The sequence below is a fragment of the Antrostomus carolinensis genome, unplaced genomic scaffold (assembly GCF_000700745.2).
Source record: "Antrostomus carolinensis isolate BGI_N321 unplaced genomic scaffold, ASM70074v2 scaffold1971, whole genome shotgun sequence".
Classification (NCBI taxonomy): Eukaryota; Metazoa; Chordata; class Aves; order Caprimulgiformes; family Caprimulgidae; genus Antrostomus; species Antrostomus carolinensis.
This window is the reverse complement of record NW_010294592.1, coordinates 1-22,653: the sequence shown is the minus strand read 5'-3', so window position 1 is coordinate 22,653 and position 22,653 is coordinate 1. Positions and strand designations below refer to the sequence as shown.

Genomic DNA, 22,653 nt, shown 5'->3' with positions numbered 1-22,653 from the left:
TCCAGTGCTAGAGAAAAGGACAGACATAACCTGTCAGGAATGCATGAGGTAGATTTGTTCTTTCTTCAAGACAAGAGTGTGGATAAAGCTGTCTTGAAACACATCCACAGACCAGAAATGGCACAGCACTAACTAGTGCTTCTACTTTAATCAAAAGGTAATCTGTACTATGAAAGGGCATCATTGCAAATGCCAAGACCAATAAACCCAATCATATTCCCAAAGCATATTTTTTACTGAAGTTAAACAATGTAGTTTCATTCAGGTTAATATAAGACACTCACTCACTCTCTGGCTGACCGCAGCTTATATTCAAGTTTAGTAGAATGATGGTCTTCTCTAGGTGGGCATCTACCATTCCTTCAGCCTTCACTCCTCATGCACAGGCAGATTATTGCTTACACTGGACTAAGGCCCTTATTTGGAAGGATTTGGGTAACTGCTCCCTTAAACAGCAATAAAGTCTGAGCCCATGTTCAGTCATACACAGGACCAGCATTTACAAATAGATAGGGACCTGACCTAAGCTATGAAGAACACTTTCTTTCCACAAACACCCCTCTTCTGATAGTTGTTGCCTTTCTGCAGCATTATTGCAAGTCCTATTAGTAGCGACACCTGCACTTTGTAACAACCATTCAGTCAATAGAGACCAGTGAAGGTCTTGAGGCCAAGGTCCAAGGATCATAAAACAGATTTATCTATCAATGGTATAGCTGAGGTTTCTACTCCAAGGAATCCCAAAGCAAACCTTTACAGGCTGGGCAAGTCTTAAGTTCTGCTTCAGAAACACTACTTGTGATGAGCTGGTGGCTCAACAACAGTTCAAATTCAGCATCAACTGCTGGAGAGGCAGCTGTGCTGCATCTTTGGGGACAGCAGTCTCTTAGCTGGAAAAAACGTTCTCAAAAGAAACCTCCAGAAGGACTGTGGATAGATGTAATGTGGTGCTACATTCATCCACCACACAAGCCACCATTGACAGTCTGGTGCCAAAGACAAGGAAAAGAAAGCCAACTACGGTAGCTCAAGTTGTCCACAAAGCAGGAAAGCCAAGACACAGCTAAGTTTGTAAGAGGGCAAGAGGAGCTGCCCTCTGAGTCTCAAAGAGTTTAACAATGATCTCAGTCCTTCTTCCACTTCATCATGCTTCACATGATGCCAAGGGCTTCCAACCAGGCTGTCAGCTGCAGCCAGCCTGGGTTCAGAACAGACCAGACAGATCCACATTTCTTCCTTCAGCCAGCAGGACAGCCTGGTGCTCAGTAACAGATGTCATCAGCCTTTCCACATGCCACAGTGGGGGCAAGGAGGCAGCACACAATCATCTTAGGTCTGTGCAGGTTCATACAGGCAGCAAGCCCACCACAGAACAGTCTCCCATGTGTGACCCTTGAAGCCTCTGGAATAAAGGGCTTCATCTCTCAGTCTTCTCCTCAAGTCCCTTCCCCATCAAAGAAACAAAAGTTAAAGCCAGGTGAACCTGGCATCATACAGGCTGACAAACCCAACATGTTCTTGGTGCTTTCTCAAAGAAGATGCAGCAGGATGGTTGGGACCTCTCTATCCAAACGGGCTTGTTTGGAAGCATATTTTACATAAACCTATTGCCAGCGTTTACTGCGATGCAGCTGAGCTCATTGCAGCCAACAGTGAGAAAGGAGATGAGCATCTTCTGAGAAAGACAGATTAGCCTTAATGTTTACAGCTGCAGCAAAGCGTTTACTGTAACATTACAAAAAGAAAGGCACACTGGAATAGCAGCACCCATCATCCCCCCCAGGCAGATAACAGTTATCACTAGCACCAAAGAAAGGAGCAGAGCTAAAGGCAACTGAGCTCTTTGTGCCACTCAAGAGCATTTTGCTTGGGAAGGATTTGGGCAATTGCAACAGCAGGACACTGCTAGCACTGACCTAGAAGAACTGCAGCTAAGTACCATTTAATCACAATGACACGCAGCAGTTAAAAAGACAATGCCTCTGCCCTCTGCATCTTTGCTAGAATTTACAAGGTTAACTGTTCACCAATTCTCTCCAGGGAGTTCATACCCTTGCAGAGCTTGCTGAGGCTCTGACATCTAGTCCAGGCTACAAAGGCAATTAAATAAAAATAAATATTTCTAGTAAAGATTTAGGGCATAAGGAGAGAAGGGAAAGTTGTTCCTGACAGCCCGATGCTGGAGAAAAAGGAACAATCCCAGCAGTGACCTTAAGAAGCAGCTTCTGGGACAACCAAAGCTTGCGCTTCAGAGTTATGGGTTCACGCAGGAGTGCTACAAACAACCTGAAGGAGTGGTTTCCTTCAGCTTCAGATCTCTCTCCAGTATCCAAGAAGCACTGGGCTCGGTGCATGACATACTTTCTTGGCTCATCTGCTTATGAGGATACTCAGCCTCACCTGAACAAGAGTTCCCTAACGGTCTGTGACATGGAGGGGCTGGCTGCACACTGAGGAGACCTCCGTGGACGCAGTGCTGCTCAAACCAAGCTAGCCTGAGTTTCACCAGAGCTTCACAGTGCCCAGTGATCCTCAGATGGATATCTGCATTTGCTTGAAAGCTTTGCTAGGCAAGTATTTCCTCTCACACTCCCACTTTTTAAATTGCATGGGAAACAAACTGCCTGCCACCAAAATATAAAGCATTTCTGACTGACAGACTTCCCACTTTGCATTCATCACATCAGCAGCTCCACATTAAAGACCCAAAAGGCCTTTCTGTACCAGTTGTACCCAATTTCACAACCTGACTGACTTCCAAGACCCACTGACAGCTGGGGGGAGTCATGCATGCAGCTGCACAGAACCAAGACAAAGTTTAACTGGAAGGGGACATGACTTCTGCTGGCTGGGAGGAAAACTTGTATATGGCTAAGTACAATCACTTACTGCCAAATTTTTCAGTCCCTACCTCAAGCAAAGCAGCAAAAATGAGCTGCCCCATTTGCTCTGTTTTCTAAGCAAGCCAGATGAGAAGGTCCAAGTGTAAGCATCATCAGATCTCTGTTGTGATCACTGAGCAGACAGACCCAGAAGCTTAGGAGCTCATTATCCCATCTGCAAAGGTTACTGCCACAAAGCAGTCTCAGATTTAAAGGAATGAGATTTACAGCAAGGCTTTGCAATCACTTTCATCAGCTGTTTACATTGAGATACCAATATTTGCATAAAGGTGTCAGGGGCATTCATGAGTTATTTTCCAGCAGCTCTCCTATAGGAGAAGTTTGCTCCAGAAAAGGGACAGGGCAGATAGCTGTGGAATAGCATTTTAAACAGATGCAGCAAAATCTTCTTGATACTTGTGCCCTGCAGACACATTTGTTCCACCAACAAGGCAAAACAAAGCATATCTTTAAAATGCACAGCTGTGGTGCACTCCAGCTCAGTTCCTTTTCCTTAGGCTCTTTTACCGCAGGGCTTTACGCTAAGGCACAGATTTCCCCAGGTCCCTCAGGAGACAGCGAACTGTTCTCCCACATGCCACAGCCTGTCCCAAAAGAAGCTTGGGTAAGACACAGGAAGCACTCTCAGGCTACTCTTGGGAGTTGTGCACAGAGGGTTTCCTCCCTTCTTAAGGAATCACAGACCCTTTCTTCTGTCACCAAAAAACCAATCTGACATGATCTCTGGATACTGCTGTAAATGCTCCTGATTCTTCCAGTAGGGTGACATGTCCACACAAGAGAAAAGCCAGCCTCAGAGCTGCAAAGGCTCCTGAACTGATACCATCAGGAGAGAAAACATAGCAGTTTTTTTTTCCAAGTTTACTTGTTCCAGCTTTCCCCATTGCTCAAAGCAGATGTGTCACCATCCATCTGAAACTGTAACATGCCACTGACTCACATGTCTGTGGAAGTGGAAGAAGCCCATAAAAGCAGTCTTCACATGAGCACCAAGAGGAGTCTATGCCAGTTTGTTCATTCCACAGGCATTTTCATGTTGCTGCATTACTCTGGGAGGATTGCATTTGAGGAACCATTCAGGGATTGAAAGCACCGGAGCTTCTATGAAAATACTGTTCTTAAGCACTCCTTATGCTGAGTAATGAAAGAGCTGTGGGTCAGTCAACCTGTTTCACCTGGGTTCTGCAGCAGACCACCCTGCTTCTGCATACAAAGGATGGACTATCAGGATCCAGCACAGCACCAGGAATGGGAGCCAACACGATCTAAGCTCAGGAAAAGCACTCCTTTCAGCCTCTGCAGACTTTGGGTCTCCTTGGACAGGAGGTATGCAGACTCTGCATTCAGATACATGTCATAAGATCCTTAAATTGCTCTGCGTGGTACTGCAGTTCCACCCTGGTCCCCTACCAACGTTGCAGCCATAGAATCATAGAATGGTTAGGATTGGAAGGGACCTTAAAGATCATCCAGTTCCAACCCACCTGTCATCAGCAGGGACATCTTCCACTAGACCAGGTTGCTCAAAGCCTCATCCAGCCTGGCCTTAAACACTTCCAGGGAGGGGGCATCTACAACTTCCTTCAGCTTCTCACTCACCACCACTCCCAAGTCCTTCTCTTCAGAGCTGGTGACATCATCATGACAGTAATTGGCCTCCTTTCAATTTTAGTAGCCATCAGCAGTCTTGGGCCAGATATCTTTCTCACCAGGATGCATCAAGCATACTGACTTTCTACTAGACATTGATGCCTCACGTGTCACCATCCCACTCTGCTTCAGGTTGAGTTCTAAATTGCAGGGCCAAGCACAGAGCTGAAAAACCTTGCAGACAAGTTTCAGGTCACTATGAAAACACAGAAGACAGCCAAATCACCTCCCTCTGAGGAAAAGGCTGACCCATATTTATGTCCATAAAGCTCCAGCTAAAATGAAAAGTTAAGGTTCCTATGAAAAATGAAATACCGATGGCCTGGTTAAGTTGTGCCACCTACCAGAGTTTACATTTGGTGCTTTACAGATTTCAGTGGGTTTTTTATTTTTTTAAAGGAACTGCTGAGTGACTGGATCTGTACTTGGTGAACTCTCTCTATTTGTAGAGGCTGGACAGACAGGCTTTATTCATTCTGAGAAGAACTCCACACTCTGTCCAGAGGCTGAACCTTTAGACAAACTCCTTTAGACTGACAGCTACTCAGCTACTTTCCAACAAAGCACAGACAAGAACAATTAAAAATTCCTGTTGCCTGGGGCAGATGCAGTGACAGGCAGGGCAAGACATCAGAAACTACAAATACTTTCATGGGCACAAATTCCTGCTTGCCTCTGAACCCTACTCCCAGAATCCACCTCCTGCCCTCAGTGCAGAGCCTGCCTTTTGGCTGCCTGCAGTTCCTTCTGATGCGGCTGTAGCTAGAGGCCCACTCTGCAGAGCTGGAGAGGTCTGGCCAGCAAAGAACCCACACCACCAGCCAGAAAGGAGAAGTAGTGACTGAACTCCTATGAGACACCAGGGCTAACAAAGAACCCAAGGCGTCAGCTCATCCTCCTCCATGCTGCACCACTAGCCTTCAACACTTTCTTGCTGGATTTTATAGGGAAGTTGCTCCCCATAAGGTGACTCTTGTGCAGACAGCTCCAATACCTTCGTGGTGTCCAGCCTCCTTTCCTGACTGTGGCACTTGGCAGAACAACCCTTCCTGCTACCACAGGACTAAGAGAAGAGCTCAGAAGGCAATAGCTGAAGTGAGTAAGGGCATTAGTTATCTTCAGGTTAGGGGAAGCTGCCTCTGGGCTTCACTTCTGCCATGGTTAACCATTTCTAGTCTTCTTGCACCTGCCCCCGAGATACTTATGCCTGGCCACTGTCTGACAGTTTGGACGAGACCACTCAACAGTCACACCAGACAAAGCCACACTCTGTTAGACACCTCTCATATTTGACATTCTCTTTTCTCCTTCCCCAAGAAAAGCAAGTTATTCACATGACCTCTGGGTCTGCTGTACTTCCTAGCTCAGAGGGAACTAAAAAAAGACTCAATTTTGGTGGGCCACAGGATCATCAGTGTACTAAGTTAGTCTCCAGCGTTAGCCAGGAAGGAGTGATGGGGTAGAAGAGTAGAAAAAGAATCAGAACAGAAAAAATCCCAAAGGACAAGTCTTCATACTTGTTATCCCTACTGAGAATCAGTAGCACTACAACTTATTTTCTTTCCCACTTCATAACTTCAGGGACAGTGTCTTAAGAGGAATTAGTCACACAAAAGCTACCACATTTGGCATGCCAAAACAGCCAAAGTCTACTTCACCACAAAAGACAGCACAAGTTATTCAGTTAGATACTTTGGCAAATGAATCACTAGAGGTAACTATGTAACAACAGCCAAAGCTGTGCTTGCCCCAGGGCTACCAATGCACCAGCATGAAACAAGCCCCACAACAGACTTGCTTTTACAATTCCAATTTAAAATCCAATCAAGTTCAACTTTCATATCCCCCCAGAACAGGACAAATAGCTGCAAGGGCTGGCAAAGCAATGCTAACCAACCGCTGTTTGAACAGCCTGCCCTGTGCTGGGTTTTCCCAGAAAGAGACATTACAAGTGTGTCCTGTTCTCAGCCCTTCAGAGTTCTCACAGCAACAAGTCTGTGCCTACCCAGGCAGGTCACACATGTCCAGCCTTTCAAACCTATCACAGTGTCACCCAATCTGTTTCCGCAAATTATTAAAGATAGGGCTCAGCTGGACCCGAGGTCAGAGCCTGCAGCAACTCCTCTACTAGGCTTCTTCTGCCCCTTACTGAGCTCCAGCCCAAATCCAGTAACCACCAGGTCAAGCAGAAGGGCTTGCAGCTCCTGGCCTGTACAGCAACAAGTCAGCCTGATCCAGCAACCACCAGCTACTTGCCACGGGACTGCTGCAGCCTGGTAGTAACACAGAACAAGGTGACAGAAGCACTGACAGAAAAGAACCACTTTTATTTGCATATCCCTCCATTAATAAAGACAAGTGCAGAAGGCCTGTGAAAGCAGATGACGTTTTTAACACCATCTTCCCCTTCTCTGGTGCTTTTCATTATATATCAAGCAACTCCTGATTGTTTCCTTTTCAAAGGTGAGGAAACTGAGCAATAGCCTAAGTTTATGTTTGACTATCACCCAGTGGCAGAAAACGAGAAAGCAGCAAAGTCTTCAATCCCAAAGCACAAATCAATCAACTAAATCACACAGCTGCTGAAGTAACCCCTTTAGTTCTTCAAGATACAAACCCCCTTATTTAACATGTGACAGCACAGCCTTTCTTCTGTAGCAGATGACAGAAAAAGATTCTCTGGATTTACCAGAGGTTAACAGAGGAAGTAAACCATTTCCTCTGGAGATGCCAGAAAGCATCCATGAGCTACTACTGCACTCAAAGATTTTCCACCACAGCCTTCCTCATCCACTATTACTAGATTTTACAAGGGTCCTTTTAGTCCACATCCATCTTCAGACACCAGTCTTTCCCAAAATCTTTACCAGTTCTCCATAAAAGGCATGCTGAAGAGGAGTCCTGCACCTGGCCCTCTTCCCTCCCATGTCTCTCAGAAATGGACACCCACATAATGAACAGGGGACTTAAAGGACCTGGTAAACACAGAGGAAATGCTACAAATGACCCTTTTTAAACCTGCTGGAGCTAGTCTTTAATAACATAAAAAAATGCAACTTTCATTCATCATCCGACTACAACGCTATAAAGAAACACAGGAGTCCACAGGTAACAATCACATTTGATTCTGCATGTTGATTTACAGTTAATTGAAGTGTCTGATGTTGATTACAAAGGCTGGAATTGAAGAAACCCAAATAGCATATAGCTAGATTTCCAGGCATGTTCTTGGATGTTGCTGCCTCTACCACAGCACCATGGTATGACATTAGAACAATCACTCCTCCAGGAGGTTCTAAAACAGAAATAAACGCATGCAAGACATCCTCTTCATTCCAAACCATACACAATTAAATTCCATACATCACAAATCCTTCCAGTGTAAGAAGACATACAGTTGCATTAAAGGTGACATATTATGACTGTTTAAGATGACTCCAAGCAGGACTGGGCATGGAAAAGCAATGGATTTTCTTCAAGGAGCACATAATTGTATGAAGATGTCCCACCATACTCCTCAGATATTAATAATTATGCATGCCAACTCCAAAGCAAGAGCAGTCAAACCAAGGAAGAAGACGGGTACAGCAAGCTCTGCGTTTTCCTGTGGCACCAGGACAGTGCTACTGCACATTAACAGACTTTCACTTTTTGTCCTTGGTCACACACTGCCTCAAAGCACATGCTTCCTTCATACCTCTGGAGTATTATAGGGCAACGGCACTTCCTCAGGGATGGACAGTTAAACATGCTGAAGATTAAGTCTGCAAATAAACGGAGAGCGAAAGGAGCCCAGGTAAAGATATCCATTGTGCTCGTGTGCCTCGCTAACGTAAGCTACTGTCATTCCATTGGGATCATGAAAGCTTCTTCTGTAGGATCCTGTCTCACTGAGTTCAACAACAAGGCTGTATTTGGGCACAAACTTTGTCACTGTTTCCTGACTCAGCAACTAAAAAGAAAAAGAAAACCAGAAAATTAACAACAAAAGATTTTTGTTCTCCATAATTAGATGTCAGACACTTATACAGTCAAAGACCATTCCACACTCCTTAGAAGAAGCAGCTAAGAACATAAGCACACATTTTGAGTAAACACTATTACACAGGGTTAACACATTAACATCTGAAAAGTCAGCTTAAAAAAACCAGACAAATAAACAAAAACAAACAAAACCCCAGACAGTAGACGCATACTCTACTCCAGCACTAGGCTGAAAGGATGTCCATGCAGCAGACATCAGCTTGTCCCGGTGCAGCTGATGCTGAGCAGCAGACATCACACTGCTCCCCACAGCATCAGTTTGTTAAGGCTCCTGCCCTGCACCAGGAGAGACAATAGGTTTTACAGGGACAGCACGGAGTTTGTTTAGCTGAAATGGCACTTCCATCCAAAACACTGCTTGTTGATTTTTGGTTTTTTTTTTTTTTTTTTTTGAGAACAGAAGTATTTTCAAGTCTTTGTATTGTTTAAAAAGCACCAGGCTGTTTCTTTAGCATCAGCTATCCCTTACAATGTACATTGTTCTTGCTCATCCTAAAGGGGGGTGTGACATAACAACAGACATACTGAGTCAGAACAAAGTGTCACCTAGCAGCACACATAACATACACACTGTCTCCTAGGATGCCTAGGGTGGTCATTACAACAGGTCCCAAATGCTCTCCAGACACCTGGCAATAAGGAGTTTAGGCACTTCGGGTACAAAGGTGAAGTCTTCACATATCCAAATGTAGCTCCTGTGTGGCTGCATATGGCTAGGGCAGAGATAGTCTCTTTTTCTTTCCTGAGATCAAGATGGAAGGCAACTTAAGAGATGTGTACCTGCTACTCAGAGAAGCAAATGTTAGTTTTGCTACCTATTAATATATAAGGACTGTTCTACCTGGGGACAACCACAACAGTTTTAACCAAGACACTAAATTTTTTTTTTTTTAAATCTTCCTGTGAAGAGGAAGAAACAGGACAAACATATTTATTGCTTCCATTCCTGTACTAAAGATGATTTAAAAAAAAAAAAAATTCTCTTTTTTTTACCTTAAATATCATCCTTTTAATCCATGGTTTTTCAGACAAGAAATCCAACAAAGAAAATCCAGGATTGGGCCGGACAGCTGCCATAGCTACCCAATATCCTCCAGAGCTGCTTAACCTGATATTATCTGGAAGACCAGGCATATTCTCAACAAACATATCTGCTCCACCTTTCATCAGCCCAGACACATAATACCTGAAAGTTATAGACAGCAGGATTAGGACATCTTAACTCAAGCAGTCTAAGTAATAAATAAAAGCCCTCAAAGGAATTAAATTTTTAAAAATTAATTTTTTTTTTTCCTTATTTTGGCACAGGGAAATACAGCACAGCCACCTTCCTCTCCCCAGAAAGTCAGGTGACTCCACTCAAGGAGTCCATGATGGAAAGATTATGCAGTCCAGATGTTTACAGTGAAAGAAAAAAAGTAGTGAGGAAGGCCACCTTCTTTGCCATTGCTAACGAGGCATGAATAGAGTGTAGGGTTTCTATTGTCATTCAACTCATTTATTTAAACAAGTTCTAAACACAAAGTAGTAATAATTTAAGCAAAGTCATACTCGCCTTCTGATTCTGGCCATAGTTGTCTCCTGCACCAGGACAAAATCTTCTGCAGGAGAGAGCTGGACACCATTGGGAAACCTCAGCCCCACCATTAAGACTTTCACTTCTTTTGTTACTGTGTCATATTCAAGCAGGCTAAAAAGAAAGCATCATATATGATTTTGAGTGGAAACAAGTATTTATTCATCTTGGTTTCATTCTCCAGGCACTCTATCTTCTCTCACATACACTTCGCCCTAGACAAAAAGACAGAATCGCCAGGAAGCATTTGTTAATGAACACAGGAGAAATACTAAGCCACTTGAGAGTGGCAGCATTCATGAAGGATTTAGGCTGAACATAATGCCTATTAAAAAGCCTTCCCTTTTAAAATAGATGTTCCATGCAAGTCCTCTTGAAGGAAAAAGAAGAATCTCATTTATTTCACTGCAGGTCTCATTAGCAACATCCACACATTCTCTCACCCCCTCCTGGGCAGCTCAGTGTTTGCACAGGTGGTTTATAAAGAGAAAAAAAAATTGTGAAGACCAAGGAAGTGGTGAAGTCCATCCCTACAGCTGAACATATAAGTTAAATGCCGTGGGGAAAAGATACTTGCCGCCCATCATCTGTGCCTTCCATAATCAAGAACAAGTAGTCCCGTCTTTGCCATTTGCTACTGGAGTCAGTGAAGTAGATTTTCCTGCCATCCCGAGTCACTGTAAGATCATTCACAAATGACAACTTCTGACCTTCAATTAGTGTTTTGGTTGACACAAGCATTTTTGTTTCACCTGATTACAAAAAGAAAAGGGGGGGAAAAAAAGACACACAAGACAAGCTTTTGTATGTCCTGCCTTAGAAATTAATTAAGTACTAACATGAAATTAGCAGGCACTTCACATTTTTTCTATTTGTGCCTCTGTTGAGTAATAAAGTTTTGGGTTGCAATGGAACAATTCAACACCAAACGTGAACGACCAGGAGCAAATGCTCTTCAGAAAAGCTGAAACAGCAGATGATGTTCCCTATTGGTAAGTAACAGACTTTTCACATTTCTGAAGCTCATATGAAACCAAGTGCAAACTCAGGCCCCAACCTTGTAGAAGGATGCAGGCAAGCCAATCACTTCTCCCTCTTTCCCCATAAATCTGTAGGAACAAAGAGCAGTACTTTCTAAACATTAAAACATCATCAGGTTCTCTAAACTGCTCTGCCACATATTACCAGGCAAATTATTAAGGTCAAATCTCAAAAAATTAACCAAAATTTACTGAAGTCATCTTTGGGCATGGGGTTTGGGTAGGTTTGTTTGCTTGTTTTTGTCATGACTGAGCTAATACAGCAGCTGTCTGCCATCAAAAGGCCAGACCTCCCAGAGCCACACAGCCTGGGCCCTTTGGTTACATCTCACCTAGCATTTGGCTAACCTCCCTCTGCCCACCTGAAGCCAATGTGGGGATGTAAACTATCAAAAAATCAACCCTACATGACAGCAACTATTGCTTTCTGACAGCACAGCTCCTAAAACTGAGATCTGGCCCAGGGACAATACAACAAAGAGCAAGATGCGACAGTGCCTTTCTCAACTGGAACAAGCTGCACCAAAATAACATCTTTCTTTGCTTTCTATAGATTGGGGTTACAGGGAAGTTCAGAGCTCTTCACCACCACACAGCGAGATCCAGGCAGAAACAAAAGTACAGCAAACATAACAAAAGTTTATGTAACAGCAATATTTTTTTTCCCTTTATGAAAACTGAAACAGCTACACAGAGCTTTATTCATGGATCCTGAGGTACCAATTTTGACAACCACAAGCATATGTCACCAGAAGATAAGCCACTGGTTAACTCTGATCCAGACAGATAGATATAGAAAGGAAGTGATTGCTACAAGAAAATAAATATCAAGTTCTTGCATGGCATATTTCATCCAGACAGCTCCAAACCACTTTACAAAGAAGGCAGGCATTGCTTTGCCTGCAGTGTCTGGTAAAACTGCAAATGAAGCCCAGATTTGTCAGTGGAGGAGAACCTGGGAGCAGAAAAGTCATACCTGTACCAGGATTAACTTCATAGAGCCCATAATAAGCATCTGCCACAAAAAGGGTGTTATTTGGCCCCACTCTGATGCCAAGCGGTCTTCCACACGTTGGCTCATCTTCACGGGTTCCTTAGGAAACAATTTTTAAATGGTTTTCCAAACAGAACTAAATACACAGGTCAAACTGTAGCTTAACTAAACTCTATGGCCAGCATCACACACATTCATTAAAGAAATTATTCTTACTTTCCTAGGTGTGAGTGAAACACATATCCCCATGTTTTCACCAGTCTAGAGATAATCATATAATTTGCCAGGCTGGTAGCGAGCTGCCCCAGGTAGGGCCAAATGTCAAAAAATTGGATTTAACTAGATGATGCTTCTCAGAAATATTCAGTTTTACTGGGGGTTTCTTTTTTCTTTTCAAATTTTTAAAAAATAAATAAATAAATGCACATCTTGGAACTTTCTTTTTTGGAAAGGTTCAACACTGTCATGAAACAGCTAGTTTCTCAAGACAAGAGACACTGCAGACTTCTGTCTGAGGAGGAAGGGGAATACTACAAATCTGAAAAAGTTGTCTACTTGAGTCCTGAAGAACTAAGAACTTCAGAACATGTGTAGTTTGAAAGACTAGCAAGGGAAACTTCTGCAGAAGGTAGTCAGCTACAGCCTTTCCAGTTCCCTCCCAACTCAAGGAGGGCAAGATGGAAATCTAGGCTCCCACTGCCTCTTTGGCCCCAAAGAAATAGGGCAGCATGATCTTCCCACCTCTCCCAAGCTGTACAAGTCCAATGGAAATGAGCCGTGGAAAGGTGATTCTTCTTATTCATCCCAACCTACATGCATGCCTAAGTAGCAGCTGGAAGTCCAGCTTCCTATCAGCTGGCAGCAGACTTTGTTGTCCAACAGCTCCAAGGCTGTCCTATCTGTTGGGCAGCCAAGACAGTGCTTCCAAATCAGTCCAGAGCCTAATCATGTGAACACTCATGTAAAATGACACAGCTAAAATGATGAACATGTCAATGCAAGCTCCACAAAGACAACAACAGTTCCTGCCCATAGTTTCTAACTGGCAACCAGCGTAGGCCTGCAGAACCTCATGTAAGCTTCCACATCATTACCAAAACAACCCACAGTCCCAACAAACACCAGAGAGACTTCTAAACTGCCCAGGCAGTACTGAGATGGCCAATGTTAAGCTTCCCCACAGAAATGGTTCTGTTAATAAACAAGCCACTACCAGTTTTCCTCACTCAGTTCCAGAAATGCCATTAAGTGAAGCAAACAAGTGGTTCAGAAAGAGGGAGGGAATTCAACAAGAAGTAACTGCAATTTAGCGTTGAGAAAACAGAAACAGCATGGCCAATGGAAGATCTCTGCTGAAGCAGGTGCAGCCACCACAGCCCCCCACTGTTCTTACAATCAGAGGAAATTAGTACAACAAAACGCAAGGCAAAATTCTGCAGGTGGCGAGGGTGATATTCATTTTCAAAAATTTCTAAATAAGTTGGTCTTTCCCACTCACACATTATCTCACACTCATTCTCTAGTCCTCAGTTTTTATGGGGTGGCCCTTCACCTCAGAATCTTGCTGACTTCAGCTTCCATAAATATTAGGTCAGGCTGCTGCCCATTTTTTTCTTGTTTAGGATACGTGTTTTTTCTAGATGGACTAATGGGAAAAGGAATCTTATTTGTGATGCACTTTAACCTCATCTTCCTCCTGGTATTAAGATGTAGAATCTTCTACCAACAAGTCATCCACACTGCAGCCTTACAAGAGTGCAGGCCTTGCAGTCATGACATAAAAAAATCTGTACGTCCAAATTTCACTGCTGGGAACAACGTCCTTTGTTATCAAGAGCACCTATTCCCATTCCTCTGGCCTTTTGTTCTGCTGTTCCTTCCAGTGCTTATATACATATTTCCACTCATACTTCTTTCATACAAATACATTAATATGTCTGTTACAAATCTTTACAGAGGAAGATATGCACTTGCATGAGCAATCCAGACAGAGCACCAGTTGAATCAACACAAGCCCTAACACAGATGATTTCAGGTACACTATGTTCAGCAGCTGTCACTCACCACAAGGACCATGGCCAATTCTGGCTATTGTTTGTATTTCCTCATCTTCAATTTTGATAATCTTCCCATCAGCTGTCCCAGTAAACAGCACATCTGCAAAAACAACTGGTGTGATTAGCCTGATCACAAAACTGTGGTGGCAAACATCCTTCTACATGATCCTTCTACTAGCATGAAGTAGAGTTCATGTTTAAGATATAGTAAAGTAACAGTCTTCTTCAGTCATAGCAAAAGTACAAAGAGGGAAGGGGAAAGATGAAGGCAAGTAAGAGTATTTGGTTAGATTTCTTCCAACTCAAAAACAAGAGGAAGGATTCAAGCCTTAGGAGTTATAAATATGAGATATGAAGCTTGTCATCCGTAAGTTCTCCAGATCCTTGGTTAAAGGTAGACATAACAACTTAATGGCCTGTCATTTAATTGACCCCTCTGGGCAGATTTCTGCATCATCGTAAAATGTGATCAGGCACTGCATCCATCTTACCACTCTTCAGTGAGAGACTGACTAGATAAAACTTCTCATTCTGATACAGTCCACATATGCTGCTGGACACCTGCCAATGCCCATATTGTATCAGTACTGAAGAAGAATTACCAAAACCATAGCAATTGAACAACCACCCCAATCAAAAGCATTGCCAAATGACTGTACTCACGCCGAGCCACGTGATAGCATACAACACATTCACTGAATATAAACAACACAAACTTTTCCATACAATCAAATTAATTGAAAGACCGTTGGATTAGCAGAACCAATTGCTTGGACTTTTCCATCTCCAATTTAACTCAAGTTTTAAGTTTGCTAATTACACTTTTAAAAGAGAATAAGACTTCAACATTTATTCATACAAAATTTATTCCCTGCTAGATTGATTATTTCACCTATAGGTCATTTGTTCCTTGCAGGAAGGTTTCCTTTAAGAGATTCCAATTAGATTGATAAAACTAGGTAACAGAAAAGAACCAGTGGCTTCAAGTAATCACTTTAGCACATTGTTAACAGAGAAAGGTAGAAAAAGTGTAATCTGAGGAAGGAACTCACAGTAGTTTCTTGCTGGGTAAAATAATTTTTAAAAATATTTTACTAATTTATTAGAAGATAGAGCAGAAGGAAAATAAATTATATGACTACTGAGCACCTTTTGTACTGAAGGGCCTTGCTTGCAACTCCTACATCCTTTCCTTTTCACGTTAAAACACTCAAGGACTCATATCAAGATTAGTTTCTGGTGTTATCCCCCATCAGGAGGCACAGGAAACAACCCCTGCACAAAGTTGGTTTCCTGCTAAGCGGGTGTCATGCTGTTACAACTCTAACCACCTCATTACAAAACTGCTCAGAGGTGGCATGGGTTTGTGATATGGGGAGAACACACATGCTACAGGAGGGACATATAGGATGGCACCTGTAACGCATGCAACAGCACTAAATATGCTATTTATCAACTTGATCTTTTTTCAGTCATATAAGCAAAAATTAACACCACAAAACTCAGCTCCCTCAGAGGCAACAAGCATTAAAACAGTAGGTAGTAACCTGTAAATATTAACTCCCAATTAAGAGCTAGTCAAATGAAAAATCATAGAATCACAGAATGGTTTGGGTTGGAAGGGACCTTAAGGATCATCCAGTTCCAACCCCCCTGCCATCAGCAGGGACACCTTCCACTAGACCAGGTTGCTCAAAGCCTCATCCAGCCTGGCCTTAAACACTTCCAGGGAGGAGCAACCACAGCTTCTCTGGGCAACCTGTTCCAGTGTCTCACCTCCCTCACAGTGAAGAAATTCTTCCTAATATCTAATCTAAACCTCCCCTCTTTCAGTTTAAGCCCATTTCCCCTTGTTTTGTCATTAACTGCCCTTATGAAAAGTCCCTCCCCAGCTTTCTTGTAGCCCCTTCAGGTACTGGGAGGCCGCTATAAGATCTCCCCGGAGCCTTCTCTTTTCCAGGCTGAACAGCCCCAACTCTCTCAGTCTGTCCTCATAGGAGAGGAGCTCCAGCCCTCAGATCATCCTGGTGGACCACTTCCTCCAAACATAAGTAGCCCCTGACTACATTGCTGATTCTTTCAGTCCTTGAAGACAGGGAGCTTTACTCTGACAACAAGATTTATTTTATACTGGGGAAAGAGGAGAACAGCAGTATGTAGCAGCCAGGTTTTACTGCTTTTTTTTTTTTTTTTTTTTTAAACCTGCACATTCAAAATAACTTCCAGAGTTAATTATCCAAGAGCTATATTGCTGAACAAACCCTTACCAACAGAGCAACACTAAAAAGACCCTTCTTTAAAAGCTTATTCTGTCAGTGCTTACCTCCAATATTGACAATGGACTCTGGTCCAACCAGCTGGTTTTCCCATAACCGCTCAGCTTTTCGTAACTCGACATTGGGCTCTAGCACACCCGTCAGGAGGGGAGGCTCCTTCAAGCTGCAAAACACAACACAGACCTCATGATCCTTTGCACAAATCTCCAAACACTCTTGAGCAACATATTGGATCATTTTTTTCCTAGTTTGCCAACTCCTGCAAACCTGACCTATGCTTTACATACAGCATATTTCAAAAAAGTAAATACAGCCAACAGGCTGAAAAACTGACTCTTGCTCATCAAGGATTGTGATTTCCTGGTTCTGCTGATCAGAAGAGTTGTAGTTATCTGTTCCTAACACTTATCTGGAAATTGATACGGCTTCCAAGTCCAACAACACATTCACAATTCATCTATCTTATACAAAGGTAAAGGATTTCTGCATTACCACAACACAAAACAGTAATTGTTTTCTTACTCAGCTGAATGAGTCGCATGTACCAGCATATTTTTCCTAAGTAGATATATGCAAATTCCTAAGCAAAAAGGTTTTAAAATTTAAAAGCCTGGCATTTTACAGTACACCGAGATCTGACACTGTATAGCATTTTCATTACAGAGAAAATTTTTTTTTTCCAATTACTAATTAGCATACAATTAGGGGAAAAAAGTGTTCCAGTAGTTTGAGCACTGGGACCCACATGCTTTTGTACCACACTAAAACACAGATTCTCATTCATGACTTGAATGCTTTCCCATAGAGAAAGACCAACTCAAAAGAGTAAGTTGCATATAAACTAAAAGGGTATTGAACTGAAATCTCAAAATTACAAAATAAGGTCCAATCTTGCAAGTCCTAATTCAGATAAAGAGACAGGTTCAAGCCAACTGAAGTTCAGGGAGAAGGGAAGTAGTGAGATGCCTACACTTCTTAAATTAAATACCAGGCTCCAAAGCCCTGTGCTTCAAAACCAGCCCTAACTGTGCCTTTAAACTTAAATATGTTTCAGTCTCTTAGATTCTTAAAAACACACACATAAGCCACCTCAGTCTCCATGAGTTAAGGATTTCAAGTTATTACTAAAAGCTGCATACATGCCCAGGGTGGTAAGCTCATTAGGTGCTCATTCACAAGAGTATGCTAAAGCTCCCTAGGCCAAGTTTTGAAAGATTTTTTTCTTTTTTAACTCCTAATATGAGGATAAGCAAATGCCTTCCACCTGTAGAATCTTAAAAAGATGAGGTTTGACTCCAAAACTTGCCCAGGTTCACACGATCCCAGACCTATTTGTCACCAACCACACTGCAACTCTGCTGCTCATATGGTACAAATCATTACAATTTCTAGAGCTTCAGTGACTGGGGGGAAAAAAGTCAACTGAAATTGCAAACTATAAAAGCAATGACAATTGAGTAAAACAAGTTCACAACACAAATAATTCAGGAGGAAAAAAATATGTACTTTTATCTGTCTGGTTACAGACAGCAAACTTTCCTAAGTATGTATTACTGCAGTGGCAAAGCCAACTGAATTACTAGCTCCTGTCCACAGATTTACAGTTATCTTCACAATGCTAACACAAATTCATTTTCCATCCTTTCTTCCAAGCATTAGAGAGGTAAAGATTAAAATAAGAGGCTTCAGATAAGTAACTTTTTGCTGAGAACTTGGGACAGTTGTGTTTGCAAGCAGAAAAATCCTCCCTGGGATCAGTATTATCCAAGACAGGCTCAGAGAGAAAAGAACTTGAAATAAACCAGAGTTGCAGGAATTTCACAAGGAGTTTCACAGATCACATCTGCTTTTTTCTCCCCCCTCTTGCCCCTCAGTATTTCCAATGGCTTACAGGAATAACATCGCTATTGGCAAACAAGATTTCGACGTGTTCTTTCACCGGAGGGACTGATTCAGACAGCACCTACCCCCTTGAGTTTTTCCAAAACATTTCATAAACATCCCACAGAATCATCCTTTCTATTGTACAGACTCGAACCACTTCTGGCAGTGAAGCTAAGAAGCTAATTAAGAAGGTACAGCAATATAAGTCACTGATTTGGACAGGAAGAATAGTTCTCCTGGTCTTGTAAAAGGGACTTAAAGAAATGTAAGCATGCAGAACACTGTTACCCTGGACCAGAATAAGACCAGGACTATATTATAGGAAAAGCACTACAGACTTACCCTATTTGCTTTCAAAATTACTGCTCAGTTGCAGTGTCTTTTAGGGAACTGGGTTTTGTTAAACCCAAACACAGCAGAAAGCATTTCATTATGATTTCCAATGAGGCAACTTCTGTCTAATATCCGTTTGGCAAGACTTATAAGTACTATCCTACCACGTTAACAGTTTCTTTCAACTCTAGAGATATTTACAGTGGTGTTGTTCCTTTTCATTAAGGAATTAACAAGTTGATCATAAATACTCAGCAGACTGAGCCTCTTCACTTACTTCAAAATGCCAGGAGCACTAAACAACCTGACTCCACCCTACGCTGGCAATCAAAGCATTTCACACACAACTTCTCCCAACACAGGTCACATCTCATGTAGCTGATTAACTGTTACACTACACCTTTGATGCAGACCTCTATTCAGATGTTTATGGATTCAGACAGGGCAGAAATCACCTAGCTGCACTGCTTTATGAGATCTGTATTTAAATATAACGTCACCTAGATGGATTGGATCGAGAGCAACCCTGAGGAGAAGCATTTGAGGGTACTGGTGGACAAGAAGCTCAACATAAGCCAGCAATACGCACTCCCAGCCCCAGGAGACAACCATATCCTGGGCTGCATCAAGAGAAGCGTGGCCAGCAGGTCGAGGGAGGTGATTCTGCCCCTCTACTCCGCTCTCGTGAGACCCCAGCTGGAGTACTGCCTCCAGTTCTGGGGCCCCTAGCATAAAAAGGACGTGGACCTACTGGAGCGAGTCCAGAGGAGGCCACAAGGATGATCCAAGGGCTGGAGCACCTCTCCTATGAAGACAGGCTGAGAGAGTTGGGGCTGTTCAGCCTAGAGAAGAGAAGGCTCCAGGGAGACCTTATAGCGGCCTCCCAGTACCTGAAGGGGCTACAAGAAAGCTGGGGCGGGACTTTTTACAAGGTCAGGGAGTGACAGAACAAGGGGAAATGGCTCTAAACTGGATGAGAGTAGATTTCAATGAGATATTAGGAAGAAATTCTTTCCTGGTGAGACACTGGAACAGGTTGCCCAGAGAAGCTGTGGATGCCCCCTCCCTGGAAGTGTTTAAGGCCAGGCTGGATAAGGCTTTGAGCAACCTGATCTAGTGGAAGGTGTCCCTGCTGATGGCAGGGGGGTTGGAACTGGATGATATTTAAGGTCCCTTCTAACCCAAACCATTCTATGATTCTGTGATCATCATATCGTTCCACTGGTACAAAGCATCAAATCAACCCAGTCAGTTTATCCATTTCAATTTCTACCCTCAGATCAATAGTCTCTTTGACAGCACTACAATACCAGGGGTACAGCTTGGTCCTTAGAGAAGATGCAGTTCTTGTCTCACAGAAGGTAAGAGTGCACGTACGTAATCACAAGTTCCACTAACACCTCAAACAGCAGAAAATAATTTTCTAGATTAATGATCAAAAAAAGTAAAAAAAAAAAAAAAACAAACAAACAAACAAAAAAAACCCAAACAGCCAACAGAACATATATGAGAAGTTACACTTCAATAACATTCATTTCAAAACAAAGCAACGTTTTACCTTATAGGCTGAGGATCTATAGGACAATCCAGTAGAACAGTTACTCCAAGCAGGGGCACAGTTAGAGACGCAGCCAAAGTCAAGAAGGTAACACGGAACACCTTGCTGCTGTAAGTACTGCCAAAAGCAGACAAGAAACAGGATTAACATGCTAAGCTATTTGAAAATACAGTAGTCTTAAAAAATTCTTTAACAGTCTATTTTCTTCACAAAAGGAACCAGAAATATTTTCGCCCAACCACCACCTTGAATGACCTTTAAGGTGCATTTTGAACTTGTTAGGATAAGAGAAATGGGTATTTATCCAGTCTCAACATACTATATGGCATCGTATAAACAGAGCATTCTCAGGTTTCATACATGCTACAAGTTATAGCTGACTTAAAAAAAAAAAAAAAAACACAAACCAAAACAAGGAATAAGGGGGAATTGATGTTATTTGATTGTGGGTTTTTTAACTTAATCTTCAGTTTTTGCAATGGTTTACACCCAGCACAAATTTTGGATTAAAAGTTCAACCAAAAGAACAAACATTAGAGGAAGTCAAATGAATGCTCGCTTAACTTCACAGAATCACAGAATGTCAGGGATTGGAAGGGACCTCGAAAGATCATCCAGTCCAATCCCCCTGCCAGAGCAGGAACCTAAATGAGATCACACAGGAAGGCGTCCAGGTGGGTTTTGAATGTCTCCAGAGAAGGAGACTTCACAACCTCCCTGGGCAGCCTGTCCCAGTGCTCCGTGAACACTGGTTTGAAACCAATGCTTAGTGAACATTGGTTTGACACTCAAGCTCCATCACACTAAATAAATTCAGTATCTTCTAATTCCCTACAAAAAGTAAAGACTGTTCTTCCACAGCAGAAAACAGGTTTTGCTCTCAACAAGCTGAGGCATAAATCAGGCATTTACAGAGGAAGGCACAGAGCCACGCTCAACAAATCCTAGCTTTGAACGGGAAAAGCAGCTCCCACAATTTTAGCTGCTCTGAACTGTTCACTGGCACAGCCAGTCAGTCTCCTCACAGTATCAATTAAATAAAGACAACCAGTGCCTGATGGTTCTGCATTAATCCTTGGACCACTTCCACTGTTCCAGACCGTAGGAAAGTTGAACTACTGCCCAGAGCACAAATCTCACAGCTGGGAAGCTAATGACATGTACTTGCAGTACTGGTATCGGGATCAAGGTAACCTTTGTGATCGCCAGCTGGAACAGCGAGGACAGAACAAGGCCTAGATTGGGTCACCGTTTGCACACACAATGTACAGAAGCTGGAACAGTCATAATCGATCACAGCTCTTTCCTGACGGCACAGCTGCTGCCAGCCCCTCTCTCCTGGCAGCACACATAGGGGGTCAGGATGGAGACCTGCCCCAGTGTCCCCAGCTCGGCACAGCACCCAATGGGCCATCAGAAGCCACTGCACAAATCACCAGGCCGTGCTGAGGCGACTGCTACAAGGATGCTGACAGCCTGCCACGACAAGAGCTGCCACTGCTGCTAGCCCAAAGCCACCGACAGTTCAGCACGCTACAACAGGTGTTGTTAGCACCGCTGCTGTTGGCCACCAAACTTTTCCCAGCTCCCCCAGGCACTTACCACCTGAGCCTACTTCCTTTCCACCAGCATGCCCAAGTATTCCTGCTCTCAGATATATTAAAAAACTAATTAGTGCACTCAAGAGCACAACACCCCCATCATGAACTTCAGCAGTGTTACAGCACTAAGCCTGTCTCCACCTGAGCTGGACCATGCTAGAAAACTGCTTCAAACAAGCTTTCTCATCTGCACTGACATCTTCATACTTCCCAAGAGCCAGACTGCCCTTGTAATTAGTTAGAAGAATTCAGCACTTCCTGCTCTAACAGCAGATGTCCCCAGGAAGCAACAACCTCCCAGTCTGTTTCCTCTTGGATTTGAAATCAAGAGCAGGTGGTAGACATATGAGGCAATCCCCAAGTTTACACAAAGACTTCAGCTGCCAGCCTTGTTCTTCCGCTGTCCTTCAGAAGATGAAGGCTCAACACTACAAGATTTAAAGTACTGTCAGCAGACACCTGAGCATCTTTGTGATAGCTGAGAACAGCTCACACAAAAGGAAGCAGATAACTATGAATGAGAACTCATCTGCCAAAGCCAACTTAATTAAAGCTCTTGAAAGCATGATTTAAGTAAAGATCATATTTCTGATCCTCACTCTAAATGGCAAGGAATTGTCAATAAAGGAAAAAGGCAGGAAGAATGAGGTGACAAGCAAACTCACACCTCAAGCCTGCAAACTGAAAGATGTATTTTAGACAAGGCTGTGTGGTGGTTTAACCCACAGTGGGACCAT

The 22,653-nt window shown here is 43.0% G+C and overlaps 1 protein-coding gene across 1 annotated transcript; it reads right to left on the bottom strand.

Moving 5' to 3' along the window:
- Positions 1 to 7,658: 7,658 nt before the first annotated feature.
- APMAP (adipocyte plasma membrane associated protein) lies at positions 7,659 to 20,432 on the bottom strand (the record flags this gene model as incomplete). Its single annotated transcript, XM_010177656.1, has 8 exons — positions 7,659 to 8,505; positions 9,591 to 9,783; positions 10,153 to 10,287; positions 10,751 to 10,925; positions 12,190 to 12,306; positions 14,272 to 14,364; positions 16,588 to 16,703; positions 20,316 to 20,432. Coding segments are annotated over 8 exons (1,156 nt in total), but the record flags the coding sequence as incomplete, so codon positions are not given.
- Between the last annotated feature and the right edge of the window lie 2,221 nt (positions 20,433 to 22,653).